Below are 21,409 nucleotides of genomic sequence, written 5' to 3'. Positions count from 1 at the left end.
CAACGTGTTCCCATTCTTGTAACACTGAAGTGCATTTCATGCTCCATGTAACAAGTCACAGGGCAAGATACACTGTATTCCCATAAATATTTAATATCAAGAATTGTGGACTATCAGGCATATTTGTTCTAGATCATTCTTTATTTATGAGCAAAAATTATTTAGGTATATTCTTTGTTATTGTGTGTGATTAATTATATATTTTACTTGTTTTCAGTACCTTGTACAGTAAGAGAAGATGACATGCACCAAAACAATATCCAGCGGAAATGGGGAGCAGATAAAACCCAAAAATTATACAGTGAACATTTAGATAGTATTACATTCGATTGCAAACCTGGACATCAGATATCTGACCCAAAACTTCTCAGAATTCAGTGCTTGAATGGTGTGCTAAAATATCCAAGATGCATAAAGGAAGGTAAACACCAGAATTTGCAGTAAATGTTACTTTTCATTCTTTCCACATACAATTATGCTGTTAAATTTGTGTACACTATATAATAAGGGAAAAAATTAAATACATAAATAATATTTAACATATGCATTTGCCAGTATGTCAATTCTCTATACTCCTAAACAATTTGGTACTTTAGTGGTTTGGGCCAGCATGTGCAGTTAAACTTAATCAACAGTTACATTATTTTAAGCAGAATGAATCCCTTAATGCCATGCCTGCTGGACCTTTAAGGGTTTTTTGAGGTCTGGAGGTGGGTCAGGGTTTATGATCATGTGACCACCGTGATTCGCTGTCACAACATTTATATTATTGGAAAGCTACTGGCGATTGGGAGCCTGGCAAGTGTCCCGGGAGCGAGCAGGGCACACACTGCACATGTTTGTTTACATTCGGGTATGCAAATATGTGGTCTTTTGGTGTCAGGGCCTACCTGTTGAGAGGCCACATATTTGTGTACTGTCAGCTCAAGGGGGTTAAAACATTATTTATGCTAGAAGGTTTACAAATGAAATAGACTTTGCTGTACATTATTTTTAAGTGGTACCACACAATCAAATTAAATAGATGAAAATAAAAGAACTGTTAAATAAAATTCTGTAGCTTAGGGAAGAGGGAGAAGAAGGGATTAGCAAGAACTAATACGGATTATTATGGGTTAAATAATATCTTTCATTTCTAAAACACATTTGTTGCAGAATTGCAGGTTTCTTTCTATTTCAATATTTTTATTAAATATGTTTTTGTTTTTGAAATACAAGCTCATGATACGCCGACGCAGGGGCAGAGCGGAACAAAAGCATACATAAGCAGATACAAATCAGCAGGGTATATTAGCCAAATAACAGAATGTCCAATGGCACCAAGGGTGAATGGCAAAAAGTCTAACCAAACAATAGCAGCAGCATTCCATCATCTTACCACAACAAAGAGGAAAAACCCCTACCGAGAAGTATCAGCTCAAAACAAATGGGAAAGAAACCCAATGTCAGGAGTGGACTTGCCAATAGTGGTGGGACTCACCTGCCTTGTGGGCTGCAGTACCAGGGCTGGCCAGCGGGTGCTCTCAACAACCAGAGGTTCACTTTGGCAATTAGCCATCACCTGGGGCTGATTGCATGTGTATTTAAGGGATGGCCAGACCTGCAGTCTGTGCCTTGGTGTGTGTTTTTCCATGGGCCCCTGTATCTTGTAACCTGCATTCCTGTTCCTGTTTCTGCTTCTGCCTGACTTGTTGCCGACCCTGCCTGATCCTGACCTCTGCTGACTTCTCCTGTTTTGATCCCTGGCTTGTGACCCTGACCATTCTCTCCGCCTGCTCCTCCTGTACCTACCTGCCCGATAGTTATCGACCCGGCCTGCCTAACTACGTTGTGCTCTACATGTGTATGTACCTGGGTATCTGTATCAGTTTAGGTTTGGGTTTGTTTCACCTTGTATGTATTTGTGTTAGCTTGGGGTTTGGTGCACTGCGTTTATGTTTGTATTTATAGTCTTTAATAAAGCGTCTTATTTATACCATATCTGAAGCTTGCGTTTCCCTGTGTCAGTCCACACACTTCTGGTCACACCTGCATCTCTGACATTACACCAAGGCCAAAAACCTGACCAGAAGTGGCTGCACAGGGAGGCCATCTTGGCTTATTGTTGCTGGGAAGGATGGATCTTGATGAGGTGGTGTATTTATCTTTACTAGTGTTTGATGACAAAGACTATGCTTATCAGACTCTTAAGGAGTATACCCGGGAAAAACTGCTAGAGTGTATAAGGATCGCTCATTGTCTAGTTGATCAGGGCACAGAGTTTTCTGAGGTGCAGCCATTGATCCAGGTTTGTGCTGAGTTGGCTCGGTCCTGTACCCCTGAAAGCAGGGATGACTTTTTTCCCCCATTTAATGTGGATCAAGTGGAATAACTGGTATGGTTGTTGGAGGATGATCCAGGTTGTCTCCATGAGCACTATGCAGCATGTCCATCACACGTGCTTATGGATTGCATAAACGCAGTGCAGTCTTTGATCAGACAGGCTAGGTGTAGGCTGAGTTTTGTTAAACCAGTACTGCAGACATGGACAGATTTGTTACACCCAGCCTCAGTTGGCTTGCAACATCATTCCTCTGCTCAAGGCACTCTTCCTGCATCCCCGACAGCACCCCCAGTGATTGCCCAGTATACTCTGCTAACTACCACATACCAGTCCCCTGCTCCCACTCGCTGCACCTATCCTTTCTTCAACCCTGTAAAGAAGTCCTCTGTAGCAACTGCTCCCTCCTCTGTTCCATCCTCCAGCTCTTCTCTGTCTCCAGCTGCTCCATCCGTTTACAAACCTGCGCTTACTTACAGTGCTCTGGTAACTAAAACCAGGAAAAGGCGAAAGTTCTTTCCAACCAATACCATCCTGCCAGTATCTAAACCGGTCAGCCTCCCATCTGAGAACCTGCCTTCTGTGGTGCAGCCTGGTGCCTCGGCGCCCACAATTGAGCCTGATGTCTCTACCCAGCCTGATGTCTTTACCCAGCCTGATGCCTCTACCCAGCCTGATGTCGCTATTCAGCCTGATGTCGCTATTCAGCCTGATGTCTCCATTCAGCCTGATGTCTCCATTCAGCCTGATGTTTCTACCCAGCCTGATGAACTGATCCAGCCTGATGATCCTATTATGCCAGATGACCCGATGCCCGCTGTTCCGCCAGTTGACTCGGTGCCCGCAGTCTTGCCAGACGACTTGGTGCCCGCAGTCTTGCCAGACGACTCGGTGCCCACAGTCTTGCCAGACGACTCGATGCCCGCAGTCTTGCCAGACGACTCGGTGCCCGCAGTCTTGCCAGACGACTCGGTGCCCACTGTTCCGCCAGTTGACTCGGTGCCCGCAGTCTTGCCAGATGACTCGGTGCCCGCAGTCTTGCCAGACGACTCTGTGCCCGCAGTCTTACCAGGCGACTCTGTGCCCGCAGTCTTGCCAGACGACTCTGTGCCCACAGTCTTGCCAGACGACTCTGTGCCCGCAGTCTTGCCAGACGACTCTGTGCCCGCAGTCTTGCCAGACAACTCGGTGCCCGCAGTTCCGCCAGTTGACTCGGTGCCCGCAGTTCCGCCAGTTGACTCGGTGCCCGCAGTCTTGCCAGTTGACTCGGTGCCCGCAGTCTTGCCAGATGACTCGGTGCCCGCAGTCTTGCCAGATGACTCGGTGCCCCAGCAATCTTGCCAGACGACTCGGTGCCCGCAGTCTTGCCAGATGACTCGGTGCCCGCTGTTCCACCAGTTGACTCGGAGCCCGCTGTCGGGCCGGTTGACTCACAGCCCGCTGTTGTGCCTGGTGACTCGGGGCCCGCAGTCTTGCCAGATGACTCGGTGCCCCAGCAATCTTGCCAGACGACTCGGTGCCCGCAGTCTTGCCAGATGACTCGGTGCACGCTGTTCCGCCAGTTGACTCAGAGCCCGCTGTCAGGCCGGTTGACTCACAGCCCGCTGTTGTGCCTGGTGACTCGGGGCCCGCAGTCTTGCCAGATGACTCGGGGCCCGCGGTCTTGCCAGATGACTCGGAGCCCGCGGTCTTGCCAGATGACTCGGTGCCCGCAGTCTTGCCAGATGACTCGGTGCCCGCTGTTCCGCCAGTTGACTCGGTGCCCGCTGTTCCGCCAGTTGACTCAGAGCCCACTGTCGGGCCTGTTGACTCACAGCCCGCTGTTGTGCCTGGTGACTCGGGGCCCGCGGTCTTGCCAGATGACTCGGAGCCCACGGTCTTGCCAGATGACTCGGTGCCAGCGGTCTTGCCAGATGACTCGGTGCCCGCAGTCTTGCCAGACGATCCAATGCCTGATGACCCAGTGCCCACTGTGCTGCCTGGTGACCCGATGCCCGCTGTCGTGCCTGGTGACCCGATGCCCGCTGTTGAGCCAGATGACCTGGTGCCCGCGGTCGAGCAAGACGATCCAATGTCTGATGACCCGGTGCCCGCTGTTGTACCTGGTGACCCTATGCCCGCTGTCGAGCCAGATGGCCCGGTGCCTGCCGCCCTGCTTGTTTGCCCAGTGCCAGCCACTCCGCCTGGGGGCCCGGTGCCTGCTGCTCTGCCTGGGGGCCCGGTGCCCGCTGCCCTGTTTGGGGGCCTGGTGCCTGCTGCTCCGCCTGGTGGCCCGGTGCCTGCTGCCCTGCCTGGTGGCCCGGTGCCCACCGTCCTGCCTGGGGGCCCAGTGCCCGATGCTCCGCATGGTGGCCCGGTGCCCACCGCCCTGCCTGGGGGCCCGGTGCCTGCTGCTCCGCCTGGGGGCCCGGTGCCTGCTGCTCCGCCTGGTGGCCCCGTGCCTGCTGCCCCGCCTGGTGGCCCGGTGCCTGCTGCTCCGCCTGGTGGCTCGGTGCCTGCTGCTCCGCCTGGTGGCCCGGTGCCCGCTGCTCTGCCTGGTGATCCGGCGTCCAGCCTGACGTGCCTCCGTTCGGTACCCAGCCCGACGTGCCTCCGTCCGGTGCCCAGCCCGACGTGCCTCCGTCCGGTGCCCAGCCCGACGTGCCTCCGTCCGGTGCCCAGCCCGACGTGCCTCCGTCCGGTGCCCAGCCCGACATGCCTCCATCCGGTGTCCAGCCCGAAGTGCCTCCGTCCGGTGTCCAGCCCGAAGTGCCTCCGTCCGGTGTCCAGCTCGAAGTGCCTCCGTCCGGTGCCCAGCCCGATGTGCCAGTCTTTGATATCCCGCCAGTCACCGGACCCGGGCGGTGGAACATTTTGCCCAGCTAGGACTGTTTGGAGCGTCCTGAGGCCGCTCCTTGAGGGGGGGGGGTACTGTCAGGAATGGACTTGCCAATAGTGGTGGGACTCACCTGCCTTGTGGACTTGCCGACCCTGCCTGATCCTGACCTCTGCTGACTTCTCCTGTTTTGATCCCTGGATTGTGACCCTGACCATTCTCTCCGTCTGCTCCTCCTGTACCTACCTGCCCGATAGTTATGGACCCGGCCTGCCTAACTACGTTGTGCTCTACATGTGTATGTACCTGGGTATCTGTATCAGTTTAGGTTTGGGTTTGTTTCACCTTGTTGTATGTATTTGTGTTAGCTTGGGGTTTGGTGCACTGCGTTTATGTTTGTATTGTTAGTCTTTAATAAAGCGTCTTATTTATACCATATCTGAAGCTTGTGTTTCCCTGTGTCAGTCCACACACTTCTGTGTCAGTCCACACTCAAACTCTCCCAACGACCTCCTAACCGCCAAAGCCATTGGCCACTATTCTGTGCTCCTACTCCTGGACCTCTCCGCAGCCTTCGACACAGTTGACCACCCCCTCCTCCTCAAAAAACTACACTCCCTCAGCCTCAGAGATTCCGCTCTCTCCTGGCTCTCATCCTACCTGTCACAACGCTCTTTCAGCATTACCTATACCGCTACCACCTCCTCTTCACTCCCCCTCTCTGTTGGGTTCCCTCAAGGCTCCGTCCTCGGGCCCCTTCTCTTCTCCATCTACACCTCCTCCCTGGGCCAACTCATACACTCTCACGGCTTCAACTACCACCCCCTCAGTCTCTACCCGAATCGCTAACCTACTGAACGAGATATCAGACTGGATGTCGCTCCACTTCCTTAAACTGAACCTCTCCAAAACAGAGCTCCTTGTCTTCCCTCCAACCCGCACACCACCCCCTACTGACTTCTCCATTATGTCCAACAATGCCACTATCAGACCCGCCCCACAGGCCAGAGTACTTGGTGTCATTCTGGACTCCAACCTTTACTTCTAGCCCCATGTCCAATCATTAACAAACTCATGCAGACTCCACCTCCGCAACATCGCCAAAATCCGCACGTTTCTAACCCCTGAAACCACTAAACAGCTCATCCACTCCCTCATCATATCACGCCTCGACTATTGCAACTCCCTCCTCACTGGCCTGCCTTGCCACATGCTATCCCCACTTCAGTCTATCCTGAATTCGGCAGCCAGACTCATTCACCTTACCAATTGCTCCGTCTCCGCCACCCCCCTCTGCCAGTCCCTCCACTGGCTCCCGATCCCGTAACAGATCAAATTTAAAATCCTAACACTAATGTACAAAGCTGTCCACCATACTGCCCCAAATTACATCACCGCCCTAATATCCAAGTACCACCCTTCACGCACTCTCCGCTCCTCTCAAGACCTTTTTCTCTCTAGTTCTCTGGTCTCCTCCTCCCATGCCCGCCTCCAGGATTTCTCCAGGGTGTCACCCATCCTCTGGAACTCCCTTCCCCAACTCATCAGACTGTCTCCTACCCTCCTCTCCTTTAGGCGTACCCTGAAAACCCACCTCTTCAGGGAAGCCTACCCCACCCCCTGCTAATCTGCCTACCCCCTCCACTCTTCCTACCATTCCATCCCCCACAGCTATTTCCTCCTGTACCACTTTCCCCTCCCTCCTAGATTGTAAGCTCGAAAGAGCAGGTCCCTCGAACCCCTCGTGTATTGCATTGTATTGTGTTGTATTGTTTCTGTACCATTTGTTACTTGTTCTGTCCCCTTTGTAATGTACAGCGCTGAGCGAACTGTTGGCGCTTTATAAATACTGTATAATAATAATAATAACGGGATATCCGTCGTGGCATGAAGCATGGACAACTGGGAAATTTGAGCCACCAAATAATATCTAGAAACATGTGGGACTCCCAGACCTCCCTGTAGTCTATGGGTATACAGAGTGGATCTAGACACTCTGGGATGCTTATGAGCCCAAATAAAACAAAGAATCTGGCTTTGCAATAGATGAAGAAAGAACACCGGGACCTGAATAGGGAGAGTGCAAAAAAAGTACAGGATCTTCAGCAAGATAGTCACCTTGATAGCATGTATCCGGCCAATCCATGACAAAGAAGGACACTGCCAGGAATAAAGCAGGGAAGTCACGGATCGCAATAAGGGGTAATAATTAGCCAAAAATAAGGCAGAGTAGGAGGTAGTGAGTGTAACGCCAAAATAAGCAAGGGAATGGGATGCCCAACGGTAAGGAAATTGTGTCTGCAACCGTTCAACCAGGTCGGCAGGGAGCATAATATTCAATGCTGTGGTTTTAGACAAGGTAATGCTAAGGCCAGATATAGCCAAAAATCGGTCCAGTATGTCTTGGAGATTGGAGAGATTGATAAGAGGATTGGTTAAAACCAAGAGTGCATCATCCGCATAAAAGTTGGCCTTATACTGAGTCCGGCATAGGGGACATCGGAAATATTTTGAATGGCTGCAGCTAGAGGTTCGAGAGCAAGAACAAAAAGAGCCGGTGACAGTGGGCATCCTTGTCTTGTGCCCCTGAAAATCAGGAAAGATGAGGAAAAAAGCCTGCATATTTGACAGAGGCTGAGGGAGACGAATATAAAGACAAGATCCATGCCAAGAATGCATCATCAAGCCCCCATCTAGACAGTGTATATGTCAAATACTCCCAAGAAAGCAAATTGAATGCTTTATAAATGTCCAGGGATAAAAGAAACCCCGGTATCCTGCAGCGATGTAAAATATGAATGAGATGGATGACTTTACGTATGTTATCAGCAGCTTGTCGCCCCGGAATGAAACCAACCTGATCTCTGAATAAGTGAGAGTAGACAATTATTAATTCGGGTGTTCAGAACCTTTCCCAAAATCTTAAGTTAACATTTAGCAGCGAGATTGGTCTGAAAGCTTTCGGTTCAAAGGCATCCTCAGACTTCTTGGGGATCATAGTAATATGCGCTTGAAGAGACTCCAAAAAAAGCCGGGAACCCTGCTTCAAAGAATTGAAAAAGACCCCCAGGTGAGGACCCAGAACTGAGGCAAATTTTTTATAGTAGAGCCCAGAAAACCCATTTGTGCCTGGAGCCTTGGAGGCCTTCAAAGATTTGATAGCTTGGTAGAGTGCAGATTCTGAGATATCCATGTTCAGAGCATCCCAAGCCCCATCAGATAAGGAGAGTGTGCGCAGCTCAGCGAAGAAACTATCAGCATGTTCCGCAACAAAGTTATTCGGTTTCTTGTAAAGGGAGGACAAAAATATCTGCAAATCTGTGTGTAATCTTCACAGGGTTCGAGGTAAGGCCACTGCCCCTTTCTCTGAGTGGAACAGGCTTATGTGCGCGACCCATAGAATTAAGTTGCTTGGCCAACATTGGCCCCGGTTTATAGGCACAAGTATAAACCTATGTTCGGCCAAACGCAAGGCCTTCTCAGCCTGTGTAGCCGAAAGAAGATCAAGTTCAGCAGCCACAGCATCTCAAGCTTTACTATTGGCTGCAGTCGGACAGGCTTTCCAAGTTGTGTCTACTGCAGCCAATCAAGAGGTCAATTCCAGCATCCTCTTCTCTCTGGCATGTTTCCTGGATGAATCTATTTGAATCAGGTGACCTGTAATAGTGGCTTTGTGAGCCTCCCACAGGGAGACGGCCGAGCATACAGAACCCACATTGTCCGTAAAATAGGATTGAATATGCAAGAGAACCTTGGAACAAGAAGCTTGAGTGGTGAGCAGGGATTCATTGAGTCTCCACAGAAAAGAGGGCCGAGCCATATCAGCCATATCAGAAAAACGCAGTGAAAAAAAAACAAAGGGTCATGATCAGACCAAGCTGAGAATGAGATGACAATCTTTTGAATTAAAGATAAATGACAAAAGGAAATGAAGACGTGATCTATTTTACAAAAGCTCAGGTGTGGAGCCAAGTAAAAAGTGTATTCCCACGAAGTGGGATGTAGTTCCAGCTAAACATCTGCCAAACCTTAAGCTTGCAGCGTATCACGCAATTTAGATTCCTGGTAAAGGTTGTGGCTAGGGGTCCCTCCAGTCAGGTTATGGCGATCGACAGAGGAACTAAGAGCAACATTCAAATCATCCAGCAATAAGAGAATACCACGTTGATGGTGTGAAATCATCTTCAGCAAATGAGAAAATAATTTGTTTTGAAGTCTATTTGGAGCATAATAACCAACCAGGGTCGCCTCATGGTTCCAAAGCGTACCCCGGAGGAGAAAATACCTGCCAGTGGGATCAGCTATTTCCAGGTTGCAAGTAAACAGCAGATTGTGTCTAAAAGCAATCACCACTCCCCTATACTTCTCAAGGGCCGAAGCAGAGAAAAAGGTTGGATAATGATGAGAGAGATAGGGTGGCACAGAGGATTGAGAAAATCCTGTTTCCTGCAGACAGACTACATCCACGTCTTGGGACTTGGGACGTCGGAGAATTAAAACCATGAATATTTTGAGAAAAAATCTTTAAAGTTTTTAATGCCATACTGAGTCAAGGGAATTCAGCTGCCAAGATACGCTAAGAATGATGGTCCAATCCTCAAATGCAACTTTGCCTCGGGCAACCCCGTTTCCGTGAATAAAGAGAAAAGAAAAACAGAAAAACAAAAGACAGATGGAAAAGAAAAGTACACTCTAAGGTAGTGTAGCAAAACCACAATCAGTGGAAATTGCATCCCAGCTGCAAGGATACTCATAAGGGGGTAGGTCTACCACTGGATACATGGGTGCGTCATAAACCGCATAATGAAAAAAAAAACCCATCACGGAGAGGGGGATAAAAGGGAAGAGGGAAAGGAAGGGGAGGAGGGGAAAGGGAGAAAAAACATAAACAGGCAAATAGGCAATGTCAAATACAAAACCTTGAGTGCATAACATAACACCACAATATACAAAGAAAATGTAATCATAAACAGACATATCAGCGTAATAGAAGAGGAGGCATTCCCGGGTCACAGCCCCAATAAATCGGAAGCCTACACCAACCACATAGGACCACGAGCCAGGAAGGCCCCTGGCGTACATTAAAAGGCACAGTAACCCTTCCCCCTTCCCCTCAATATGAAAATAAAAGAATTAAAAAAAAGGTAATTCAAAGCTGGACAGCGGGGAGCTGGCGGGGGCTGAAGATCACCACCAGTACAGTCCAGTATTGCATAGAAAAACATTTCATACTGTAAAAATAAGAACATGAAACAGACAAAGAGTTCAGTCAACAAGGACCAGTCAAGGCCTCTGCCCCATCAGGAATGCAGAGAATCACGTCAACGGACCAAGCCATCAGAGGAGAGAAAAGTTTACTAATCCAGCCATACTCAAACTGGATCAGAGCGGGAAGATTCGGACAGCGGAGGGGTACTAGGGAGGGAAAGTTTACAGCTTCCAACTTCTCCCATATATGCTCCAGCTGAGATGGAGGATGGGAGCAGGAGGGCCGCACCGGGCTGTCGGAGGTATCCCGTGAGGGCAGAAGGTGCAGTGCCTCCAGGGTTGACTTGGCCTTTTCTGGATTATGGACAACATGGCTCCGACCTTGGTAAGTGAACATAAGCTTAAACGGAAAGCCCCACTGGTACCTGATGTGACGGTTCAAGAGGACTTTATCGACGTTTCTGTATGGTGGAAGGCGCCAGATCTGCAAACAGCTGATATGGATGACCCTAAAAGTGAAGATCCTGCTTGTCTCGTGCAGAGTGAAGAAGCAATTCTTTCGTACGGTAGTAAGTGAGCTTAATTATGTTGTTCAGACCCCAGACATCTTCGGACCCAGGACCCGATGAATGCGATCGAACTCCAGGCGGTCTATCGGTATCACCAGTTCCAGCTCTTGAAAAAGCACGGTAGCATTGGACATGAGGTCAGCGATGGTTTCGGGCAGGCCACACATGTGAAGATTACCCCGGCGGGACCTATTCTCAAAGTCCTCCAGACACAGGAGAGTCACATCAAGTTCTTTTCTCAGATCTGAAAGGTCCTGCTCATGGTTTTCTATCACTGTAGCAGCAGCATCCATCTGATCTTCAAGAATGTCAGTGCAACTTCCCAATTCACGAATATCCTTTGTGAGATGAGTGGCTAGTCTGGCGGTAGCTGCAGTAAGCTCCTGCTGCACCATGGTCTTAAACCTGGCCAGGAGGTTTGCATCCTGCAAGGGAGGCTGTGGGAGGTCTGCAGTGATGTCAGGCAGGCTCTCCAGGTCTGAGGGTGCATCCAGGTCACCCGGGAGTAGCGACGGGGAAGCTGCCAAAATCGAGGCCGGGGCTTCTGGAGGCGGGTAGGCCGCAAGACCGGAACGGTCCGGCAATCGAGCGCTGGAGGTGGCATGGGAGGCCACTGAACTCTTCCCCATCTGTGGTGGGGGGGGTCAGCGGAGGACAAGGGCAACAGTGGAGGGTAGAACAGGCTCTCCAGGAGGCAGGGTGAACGCTAATGTGCCCGGCGGTGGAGGAGCGTGGTCACCGAGTGGCCATTCACAAGCACTGCTCACGAGCACCCCCATGCAGGTTTCTTTCATACAGAAGCTACACTCAGCACCCTTAGGGCTTATTCACACTTGACTAAATTTCTAACTCTTAACAAACGCTTCTATAGTGTTAGTGTAGGTATTAGACAGGCATTAATGAGCTTTAGAATGAACGTTAGGCTGGCATTTTACAGATGTTAAAAATTTTCCCCAAACTCTGTATGTATTGTTTTGTCTGGTTTAACGGCATTAAAACCACACCACAAATGCATATGATAAACCTTAATCAGTGTTGCCAACCTATCAGACTGAAAGTCACTGACAGGACACCCAAATTTTACTGGTACAGCCATGTTTTTACTGGCATTTCTAGCAATTTTTTGGAAATTTGTCATTTTTTACCCCTCTGACAATACAAAAAAGGGTGAACCTTCCTAACATGGTGACAGAAAACACCACTTCCAAAAACTGAAACAAAATTAGCCTTTTTAGACTAAAGATACATTTAGCAGCTTTTTGGGAGACAAACAGGTATTCCCAGCATTTTCACAACTCAAACAGTAACCTATGTTTGAAAATAATATAAAATGTTGTAACAGAACAAAATATTCCTGTGTCATAAGGAAGGAATCAAATCTCTCATTTGCAGTCAATCCTGTTCAACCATCACTACCACATCATCTTACCAGCAGCAGGAGAAGACAAACCAAGAGGCTTATATTTAGGGTTTAGTAAAGTTTCAACCTTGTGGTCATACATTGTGACATCAATCTTTTCAATCACTTGTTGAGCAATTCTTCTTGGGCCATAGAAAGCCAAGTTATAGAACAAAGCTTTGGAATCTTTAGACAATCTTCACCTACAAATTCCTGAAATTCATGATACAACTGTAAACATTTGCAGCTATGTGCAAAGTGGCTATGTACAGTATGTCTCTGCAGAGTTGCTCAACAGTTTTAGGTATAGCTTTACAGGCATCTGCAGCACACAAGGCAGCAACATGGCAGGTACAAAGAATGTGAAAAATGTAAGGCCGCTCTACTTTCAAATGGGATAGTACAGAGTTTCTTGGACCAACCATTACAATTGCACTATCTGTACCAAGAGCTATAACATTTTTTAGGGGGTTGTTTCATCAATGAGTAATGAAAAGTGACAAAATGTAATCCTTTTGCACAACTGCTCTTTATGACAGTTACAACATCGCAGTGATGTTCTTAATTCCATGAACCTTTAGTGCGCTTACAAGTGATGGATTTTGCTATTTCTGAGTCTGGAAACCAGTCAGTTACATTATTGGTAAGATCATCTATCAAACTTAGTTAATTGTCTTGCACAAAAAAAATTGCAACTATTTTTAACTCCGTTTCAGAAGTTCTTTTCTTATTAGCCAACACAACTGGATCTGGTGATTTTTTTTTTTTTATTTTTTTTTAGCAAAATTACAAATTCCAGTGCTGGCTTGCCTAGCTGCAGCAATAGCCTTGTGTTTTGAACTTGCAGCATAACTGCGGACATCACAAACACCACCATATGCTATGCTGAACAATTTTTTGCACCACAGACACTTTACATTCTGTTTTGATTCAGCATCTGCTGTTAACCAGTGTTTGAACTTCACATCTGTTAGCCATGAGCCTACAAAGGAACAAAGACCTTTTTTTACAGGAGGTGGTGGTGGTGGCACCCCTTCCATTTCCAAAGTGGAACTGCAGAGTGCAGAGAGACAGTGCAACCTATGATCAACTCAAGCCCTGAAATGTATAGTGTTACAAACTGCAAACTTTATTTGAACAAGACAAGATTTTTTCAAAGAATGTGCCATGAGCACATGCTAACTGCCTTGTGTGCTGCAGATGCCTGCCTGAGGAAACCAATAGCAGTTAATGAAAACTAATCTTTGGAACATGTATTTTACAAAAACATATTAGTAGCACTTAAGAGACATCACGTGTAGTTCTGATAGTACTCCAGGTGGGTGTCTACAAAAAAAAAATCATGTTGTCTGTGTTGCTCATTTGCCTTATGCCGTAGGCTTCACAGATAAAATGTGTGGGGAGTGTTAGTATAATGCAAAACAACTTACAGCTTTGTAGATTGTGTTGTCTAATCTGGTGGAGGTGGTGGCGTCGGTGGCTGTAAGGCCATACAGCTGTCTGGGTTCTCAAGACGCTGATTGATTTCTAGGGCAAAAAAATGTCAAATTGATCTGAGTTTACACACACACAGCCACCCACCTAGCAGCCCCCTAGGCCCCAGCTCAAGTCAGGACAGTTTTATTAGCATAGCAGCAGACAGTAGGTAGGCTCAGTAACACCCAATTTAATTTCCTCTGACTGTATGTATGCTGCATATGCCAGACAAGCCCCAATGCCATGCCCCACAACCCCAGCCCCACTTGCCCAGTGGTGGTCGTGTGGTCCAGACCGGTACATCCAAGTTCGACTGAGTGCACATCCATTCCAACTCTCGCAGCAGGAAGGAAGAGACTGCACCGCTGACACCACATGGCTCTTCAGGCGAGTCAGCCCACATGTCCTCTCCAGTGACCAGTCCATGCTTCTCTGAGAATCTGTCCTGAGTTTTTATAGGCTGGACCGGTAAGGCGAGAAATGCGGCTGCTGTGCCATTACATCGTCATATCTGCCTACCCAGCCCCCTGCCGGCGTCGGCCAAACACAATCGAAAATTGGTCTTTTCAGGCGTTCCGGAACTGTGCATGTGCACTTATGAGCTGACTCCATCACAGACATTTTTACTGAAACTTTTCTCCTGTTACGGACATTCACAGGCAGGAGAAAAGTGCCAGTTTTTTACTGGCTGTTTGTAAAATAACGGACGGATGGCAACACTGACGGTAATGTTGTTAACGTACTCCATCTACACCGCAAACGTCCCACTAATTCCTGCCAGTGCGTTTGCGGAGCATCACCATAGACTTGAATGAGAGGCATTAAAGGCTTCAAACTCCTTCAGACTTGACATGAGTCTTCAATTTAGAAGCAAAACGCTTTGTTTTTATAATGTGAACAGCACTGTGTGCTGTCCATAATATTATTTGCATAGGCGTTTGAGGAGAGTTAAAAACGCCCCCTCAAATGCCTGCTTTCAATGCCATTGTGTACTAGGCCTTAATAAATAGAGCTGGACCTATCTGTCAAACTGAGAAGAGGCTTCAGCTCTGTGTCAGATTGATAGTCAGGCCATGCTCTGTATTTTAAGAGTGCTGACAATATCTCCTATATGAAGAAATCGTACAACTAAGAAAGGTTTTGTCTTAACTGTACAATACAGGACACATGCAACCTATTCATACTCCACGGGTTAAAGGCTCATACCTTCAGGTGATTGGACACTGAAAAGCTTTTGCAGACAGACCCACTTGGGATACCTCCCTTATATCCCTACCCTGTTTTGTGAGTCCTCAGTTTTTTCCTAGTGTCTGTAGGTGATGGATAGAGATGTGCACAACAGAAAAATTTGTTTAATTTCAGATTCATTCATTAAGTTAATAATTTTGTTTCATCATATTCATTATGTTAGTATGATTAATTTTCAGGATTTCAATTCTAATCTATTCTATTTTTTTCTATTGTATTCTTTTATATTGTATTGTTTTATCTGTGTTATTCTATTCATTTATTTTCTATTCTGTTTTATTTTATTCTGTTTCTATTATATTCCATTGATTTATATTATATGTTATATTTTATTCCATTCTATTCTGTTCTATTCTATTTGTTTGTTTTCTATTCTATTCTATTTTGACCCACTCTATTTTATTCTATTTTCTATTCTATAAAGCAGCCTAAGTAGGAATCATCATCTTATTTCACTTTTATACCTTACTGTATTTTTTGCAGTATGTTTCCATTTCGAATTCAGATTCACTTAATTCAAATTCATTTTCAAATTTCAGTTTGAATTCATATTTAATTAAAATTCATACTCAAATTTGGATAATTTATTTTGTTATATTTTATTTTGGATTAGTTGAAATTTGTTACTATTGTAATTTGGAAATTTGGATACATCCGAATCTCTGAATAATGAAAATTTCATCCAAATTTAGATTCATTACAAAACACCATACTGTGGGGACGGTCACTGCATTATGCATGGGGTGCTCACCTCGACACTTGGTGCAATGCGTTAATTTCACTGCAGGTTGCTATGCAGGTCCAGGGCAGTGGTCCATCACTGTGGAACCCAGTCCCTAAAGACCCTTTCAGGGTTATGCCCCCATGAAGATGTCAGGTGTATGATCAGGTGGTACATCACACCACTTATCTTACACTTTAACCGCCTCCCACCCGCCATATAAGGAAATGACATAGACACACTCCTAAACCTTGTGGACAGCCTTCTGAGAAAAGTTGAAGCTGTTATAGCTGCAAAGGGTGGCCCAACACAATATTGAACCCTACAGACTAAGACTGGGATGCCATTAAAGTTTATATGCTTGTAAAGGCAGGCGTCCCAATACTTTTGTCAATATAGTGTGTGTATGTGTATATATATATATATATATATATATATATATATATAGTATGGGAGGTATATTTGTCCCAGAGTCATGCTTTACACTGACTGTTTCTCCTTTTGTGCTGTGTAGTGAGACTGTTTGGCTCACTGGTGATGTAATTAGCTCAGCTGCAGTAGGTTAAGGGCTCTGGGCTCTATAAAACGCCCAGGCTGCTTAGGGACAATGCTCCAACCTGGAACCAATGTGCTGTGCAGGACAGACTGGGGAGCCACCAAACAATACTATAGTGAGAGTAAAGCTGTGTGATCTTGGACTGGGAGACGCTCTGTGTGAACACCCTGGCCCTGATTTACTAAGAATTGAGTCTACCAGCAGACGCTGAGCATTCAGGCAGACTCAATTCAATCAGTAAAGACCTGTCAGTCTTCAGAAAGGCGCACAGCAAGCTGATAAAAAAGAGTCTACTTTCTAGACTCTTTCCCATTCGTAAATACGAAATCACGTTGGGCGTATTTCTAGATGCAATGCCGGATATGTTCGCTAGGTGGCGTACAAGTGCGGTCTTTGTCCAATTGGCATTTATCTGTTTACATATGAGAATACTTATAATTTAAAATAAAAAGCACACCTATATTATAATTTTTTTTTTATTATTTTTTTTTGTTGGTTTCTCCAAAAATGATTGCCCAACTAATGCATTTCCTAATGAATGTCATACATTCTATTTTCAAATGTCAAACATTTTCACACTTATATCTCAAATAATTTGAATGTCTAGTTCTAATTTCCCATATAATTATATATCTTCATTCTCTTTAATCATGTAACTATTCTACATTCCAGCTCAAACTCTGTCTGCTACAGTGGCTTAGTGGTTAGTACTCAGAACTTACAGCACTTGGGTCATGTGTTCTAATCCTAGTCATGGCTGCACCTGTCTGGAGTTTGCATGCTTTCTCTACACAGGTGTGTTTCTGCCAAAACTCCAAAGACATGCTGTTAGGTTAACCATTTGAATACCGGGCAATTTTACACCTTCCTGCCCAGGCCATTTTTCAGGTTTCAGCGCTCTCACACTTTGCATGACAATTGCGCGGTCATACAACACTGTACCCAAACTAAAATTTTATCATTTTCTTCACACAACTAGAGCTTTCTTTTGGTGGTATTTAATCATGGCTGGGGATTTTATTTTTTGCTAAATTAACAAAAAAAGACCAAAAATTTTGAAAAAAAAAACACATTTTTCTTTCTGTTATAAAAGTTTACAAATAAATAATTGTTCTTCATAAATTTAGGCCGAGATGTATTCTGCTACATTTCTTTGGTGAAAATAACCCAAATTAGGATGTATTTTTTAGTTTGTAGGAAAGTTATAGAGTTCACAAACTATGGTATAGATCTGAATATTGATCAATCCTGAAGTACTGACAGCCAATCTAATTTCTTGAGGTCCAAGAATGTCAGAATAGTACAGATATCCCCAAATGACCCCTTTTTGCAGAGTAGACAGTCCGACGTACTTCATAAGAGGCATGGCGAGTTTTTTGAAGTTGTATTTTTTGTCATAATTTTTTGGAAAATGAAAAAATTAAAAAAATTATTTTCACTATTTTTTTTTTTACATACTGTCACCAGTGCAGTACAGCATCATCATATAACTGGCATGGCGGTGAACAGGGACACTGACTGGTGACAGTATGAACAAATATATATATATATATATATATATTTTTTTTTTTTTTTTTTTATTATATTTAATTTTTTATTACATTTTTTTTTATTTTTTTTAAGATTTTTTTTTCATATTTTACTATGACCAAAGTAGTACAATGTTACCATAGTAACATTGTACTACTTTGGGGAAGTGATCAGTATTTTTTTTTTTTTTACACAATTTGCTTATAGCAAAGAATTAATTTGCTATAAGCAAGCATTTACCTGAATGAAATCGATTCATTCAGCTTTTTTTTTTTTTTTTTTTTGTGCTTAGCTGTGATTTGGTCACAGCTAATCACATGACATGTGCATGTGATTAGCTGTGACCATTCACAGCTAGGCACTAGTATACAATGGATGGCATCATGAATGAAGCCATCCATTGTATACAACTGTCCTGTGACCTGCTGTGATTGGTCACAGCAGGTCACATGGTACCAGCAACGGGAGCCGGTACTCGGATCTGTCATCGGCCATGTCCGAGGTGCACGGCCGGTGACAGACCGCACTGCTGCGCCGCTCTGCATTAGCGCAAATGGCGCATGTGCGGGAACACGCCAAATGGCGTGCACCCGGAGTGGAGAGGCACTTCTGAAGCCGCCAAACGGCCATTGGCCGGGCGGCTAATGGTTAATTGGGCCTAGTATATGTCTGAGTTTCTGGCCTTAGATTGTTCTCCTTGACAATACAGACTATTGTGAATGGACAAAATATGGAGGTCAATTTCCAGGGTTCTGTCAGTGCCAGGAATATTGATCAATCAATTAAGATTTTGGCTAATGACTAGAAAGTGGAAAGAGTGAATCTTACCTGCGTCCTGTTCTTCTGACAAGTTTGAAACTTTCAATTTTCCTTCTGTTTATATTTCATTGCAACTTTGTTTCTCTTCTCTTAGGCTACGTTCACACTAGCATTGTCAGCAGGCGTCAGACAGGCCTTTGGGAAGCGTTTTTAACGCTTCTCAAACTCCTATGAAAATTCTGCACATGGCAGCACACAGTGCTGTTCACACTGAAGCGTTAGTGTTGCTTCCCGGCAAAACTGGTGCCTCATGTCCAGTCAGGAGGAGTTGAAGCCTCACATTCAAGTCTATAGTGCCGCTCCTCAAACGCCTGGTAGGCGTTTGCGATGCGTTTGCAGAACGTTAATACCATTTAACTTCATTATAGGTGTTTGTGGTGCAGTTTTAATGCTTGGCAAAAGCCTATCAAACGCCTCAAAACCGCGTATAGGTAGTTTTGGGAGCGTTTGAGGAGCGTTAAAAACACTTCCCAAACACCTGTCAAAGGCTATAGGGGCGTTTGGAAAGAGTTAGAAATAAAGGCAAGTGTGAATGAGCCCTTAAACCTCTCTTCTTATACAACTTGACCCCCCACCCCTGTCATCACCTGTTCCATCTGCAAATCTATGTATCACCGCCCCGCTCTTTTTATTTAACTATTTATTTACTTATCAAGTTAATGTGTCTCATTTCCTATCACCTACAGCTCAGATCTGGCATTATTATATGATTCCTGATTGTATCTCACCACTAGTCTGATTGAATTCACAATTCCTGGTCAGTCTCGTTCCCTTACCTATAATAATCTTTAGGGCCAGTTCACACTACATGTGTTTCAGTTGCTTTTTCTGCATCCAAAACGCACAGAAAGAAGGTTATATGGTTGTCAATGTCATAGTTTACATCAGTGCCTTCAGTTGTTTATGCATAGAACTGTACTGCAATGCAGTAAAACACCCTGGAATGCACTAAAACGCACATGTCCCTAATTAAATTTAAGAGAAAGAGAGGGGAAAAAGTAAACTGGAATGCATAAAAAAATTAACTGGAACACGTCAAAAACGCATGTATTTTTACCATAAATATAATTTGGATCTTTTCTCTAGTGGTGGTAGGTTGTCAGGTATGCTGTATGGGGCCTTGTGATATCCAACAGTGGCCCCAGGTGTATGCTTGTGTCTGTGCCACCTGTATAGTTAGGAAGAACAATCAATTCTTCTATGAAATACCTTGAACCTCTGCTATGTACCTCAATGTATCTAGGAATCGGACATGTTTTCAACTGAAAATACAACAATTATTAGTAATGTTTCCCCGGCAATTGAGGATCAGCTCCTTGGTGGAGAACAGCGATCTCACCATGTCCAGATGTGGTCTGGAATTCCACAAAAAAACAATTCACAAAACGAAAAAATCGATTTGCAAATTACCACTAAACTCTCCTAGCTACACTACCATCCACTAACACTCCCCACTACCACTTCCAGATGTGTGCAAACGTCAGTCCGCAAACGTGATGACGTATTTTGGTATGACAGCTGCTCTAGCGCCTCCTCCAACAGCCGTCTTGGAGTTTATTTGTGCACCATAGCAATTTTCCACACGGCTCCATTGTGTATATGACATTCGTGAATATATGTTTGCAGCTCTACTGTGTATATGACATTGGCAAATATATATTTGCCGGTAAAGGCCCAAAGTCAACATAAATTGGGGGCCCAATTTATTACTGTTAAGAGGATTGTAGAAAAAGAATAGCTAGCTGCACATTGAACACAGCCTATTTATTGGTACACAACATGGTCTTGTGCTGCAATAGGGGGCTTTTGGTTTGTTAGCTTGGACATACTTGCATATGTGCACTCTAACAAGCTAGATTTGGGCATATTATATAGCTTGCAAAATATAAGTGTTAGGGGTGCTAGTATATTGAACTTGAACATGAAATAACCCCCCAAAAAATACAGAGTCTAAACATTTATTGATCAAATATATATTCCACATTTATTTGGACAGCAGCAACAAGTAGGTACAGTCAACTTCTTAGTCGAAAAAAAAAAAGAAAAGCAGGATTGATGTTGCTAAAATAGAACAGTCCTGCTCATAAGAGCTTACAATCTAAAGATTATACTTCTAATGAACTGTGCTTTCACAGGTTACAGAAGGAAACAAACGGTTAATATGAATCAAGCAACATTTTCAAAGCCATAAAATTAACACACACCATCACTTAGTAGGATTATCTATCCACAAAACAGGCTGCAGATCAAAATATCATTATAAAAATACATAAAGTACCAAAATAACAAATGCCTCCTACCTCCCCAAATCCCCCACACATACATTTCTCATCAGGTTTCTCCTAAAACTGCATTTCAGTTTAAATAAGAAAACTATAGCCAAGTGCAGATTTGGAAGAGCAGAGCAATTGACTTGTGTTAGGATTACAATGCAAAGATAATAAACACACAATCATTGTACAATAATACACAAACACACTTTAGAAGGAACAAAATGCAAAACATGTACTGCCCACATCAAAACACAGCATGAGTGGGGTCTGGACAATCCAGCACAATATCTCTTCCTCCCCAAACCACCACAAGCAGGGACTTGCTGAAAATAACCTGGCCTATTACCAGGAAAACTACTCACTACTGCAGGTCTTTTATAACATAGGTTGGATGTGGAACACGCCAAACAAGGCCCCACCCCCAATTAAGGCCACACCCACCACTGTCATTCATTTGATACAGCTTTTGATACGG

The 21,409-nt window shown here is 45.0% G+C and overlaps 1 protein-coding gene across 1 annotated transcript in view; it reads left to right on the top strand.

Annotated features, from left to right (window-relative positions):
- Positions 1-21,409, top strand: part of LOC149455903 (complement factor H-like) — a 746,405-nt gene that overhangs the window by 579,109 nt on the left and 145,887 nt on the right. Inside the window, exon 15 of the mRNA XM_089685749.1 lies at positions 218-421. Coding sequence (XP_089541875.1) covers positions 218-421 — 204 coding nt within the window. The remainder of the gene's footprint in view (positions 1-217; positions 422-21,409) is intronic.

The sequence above is a fragment of the Staurois parvus genome, unplaced genomic scaffold (assembly GCF_062004578.1).
Source record: "Staurois parvus isolate SC_StPar_1 unplaced genomic scaffold, SC_StPar_1.0 ptg000384l, whole genome shotgun sequence".
Lineage (NCBI taxonomy): Eukaryota > Metazoa > Chordata > Amphibia > Anura > Ranidae > Staurois > Staurois parvus.
Note: the sequence above shows the minus strand (reverse complement) of the source record. Positions and strands in the feature narration are given on the sequence as shown.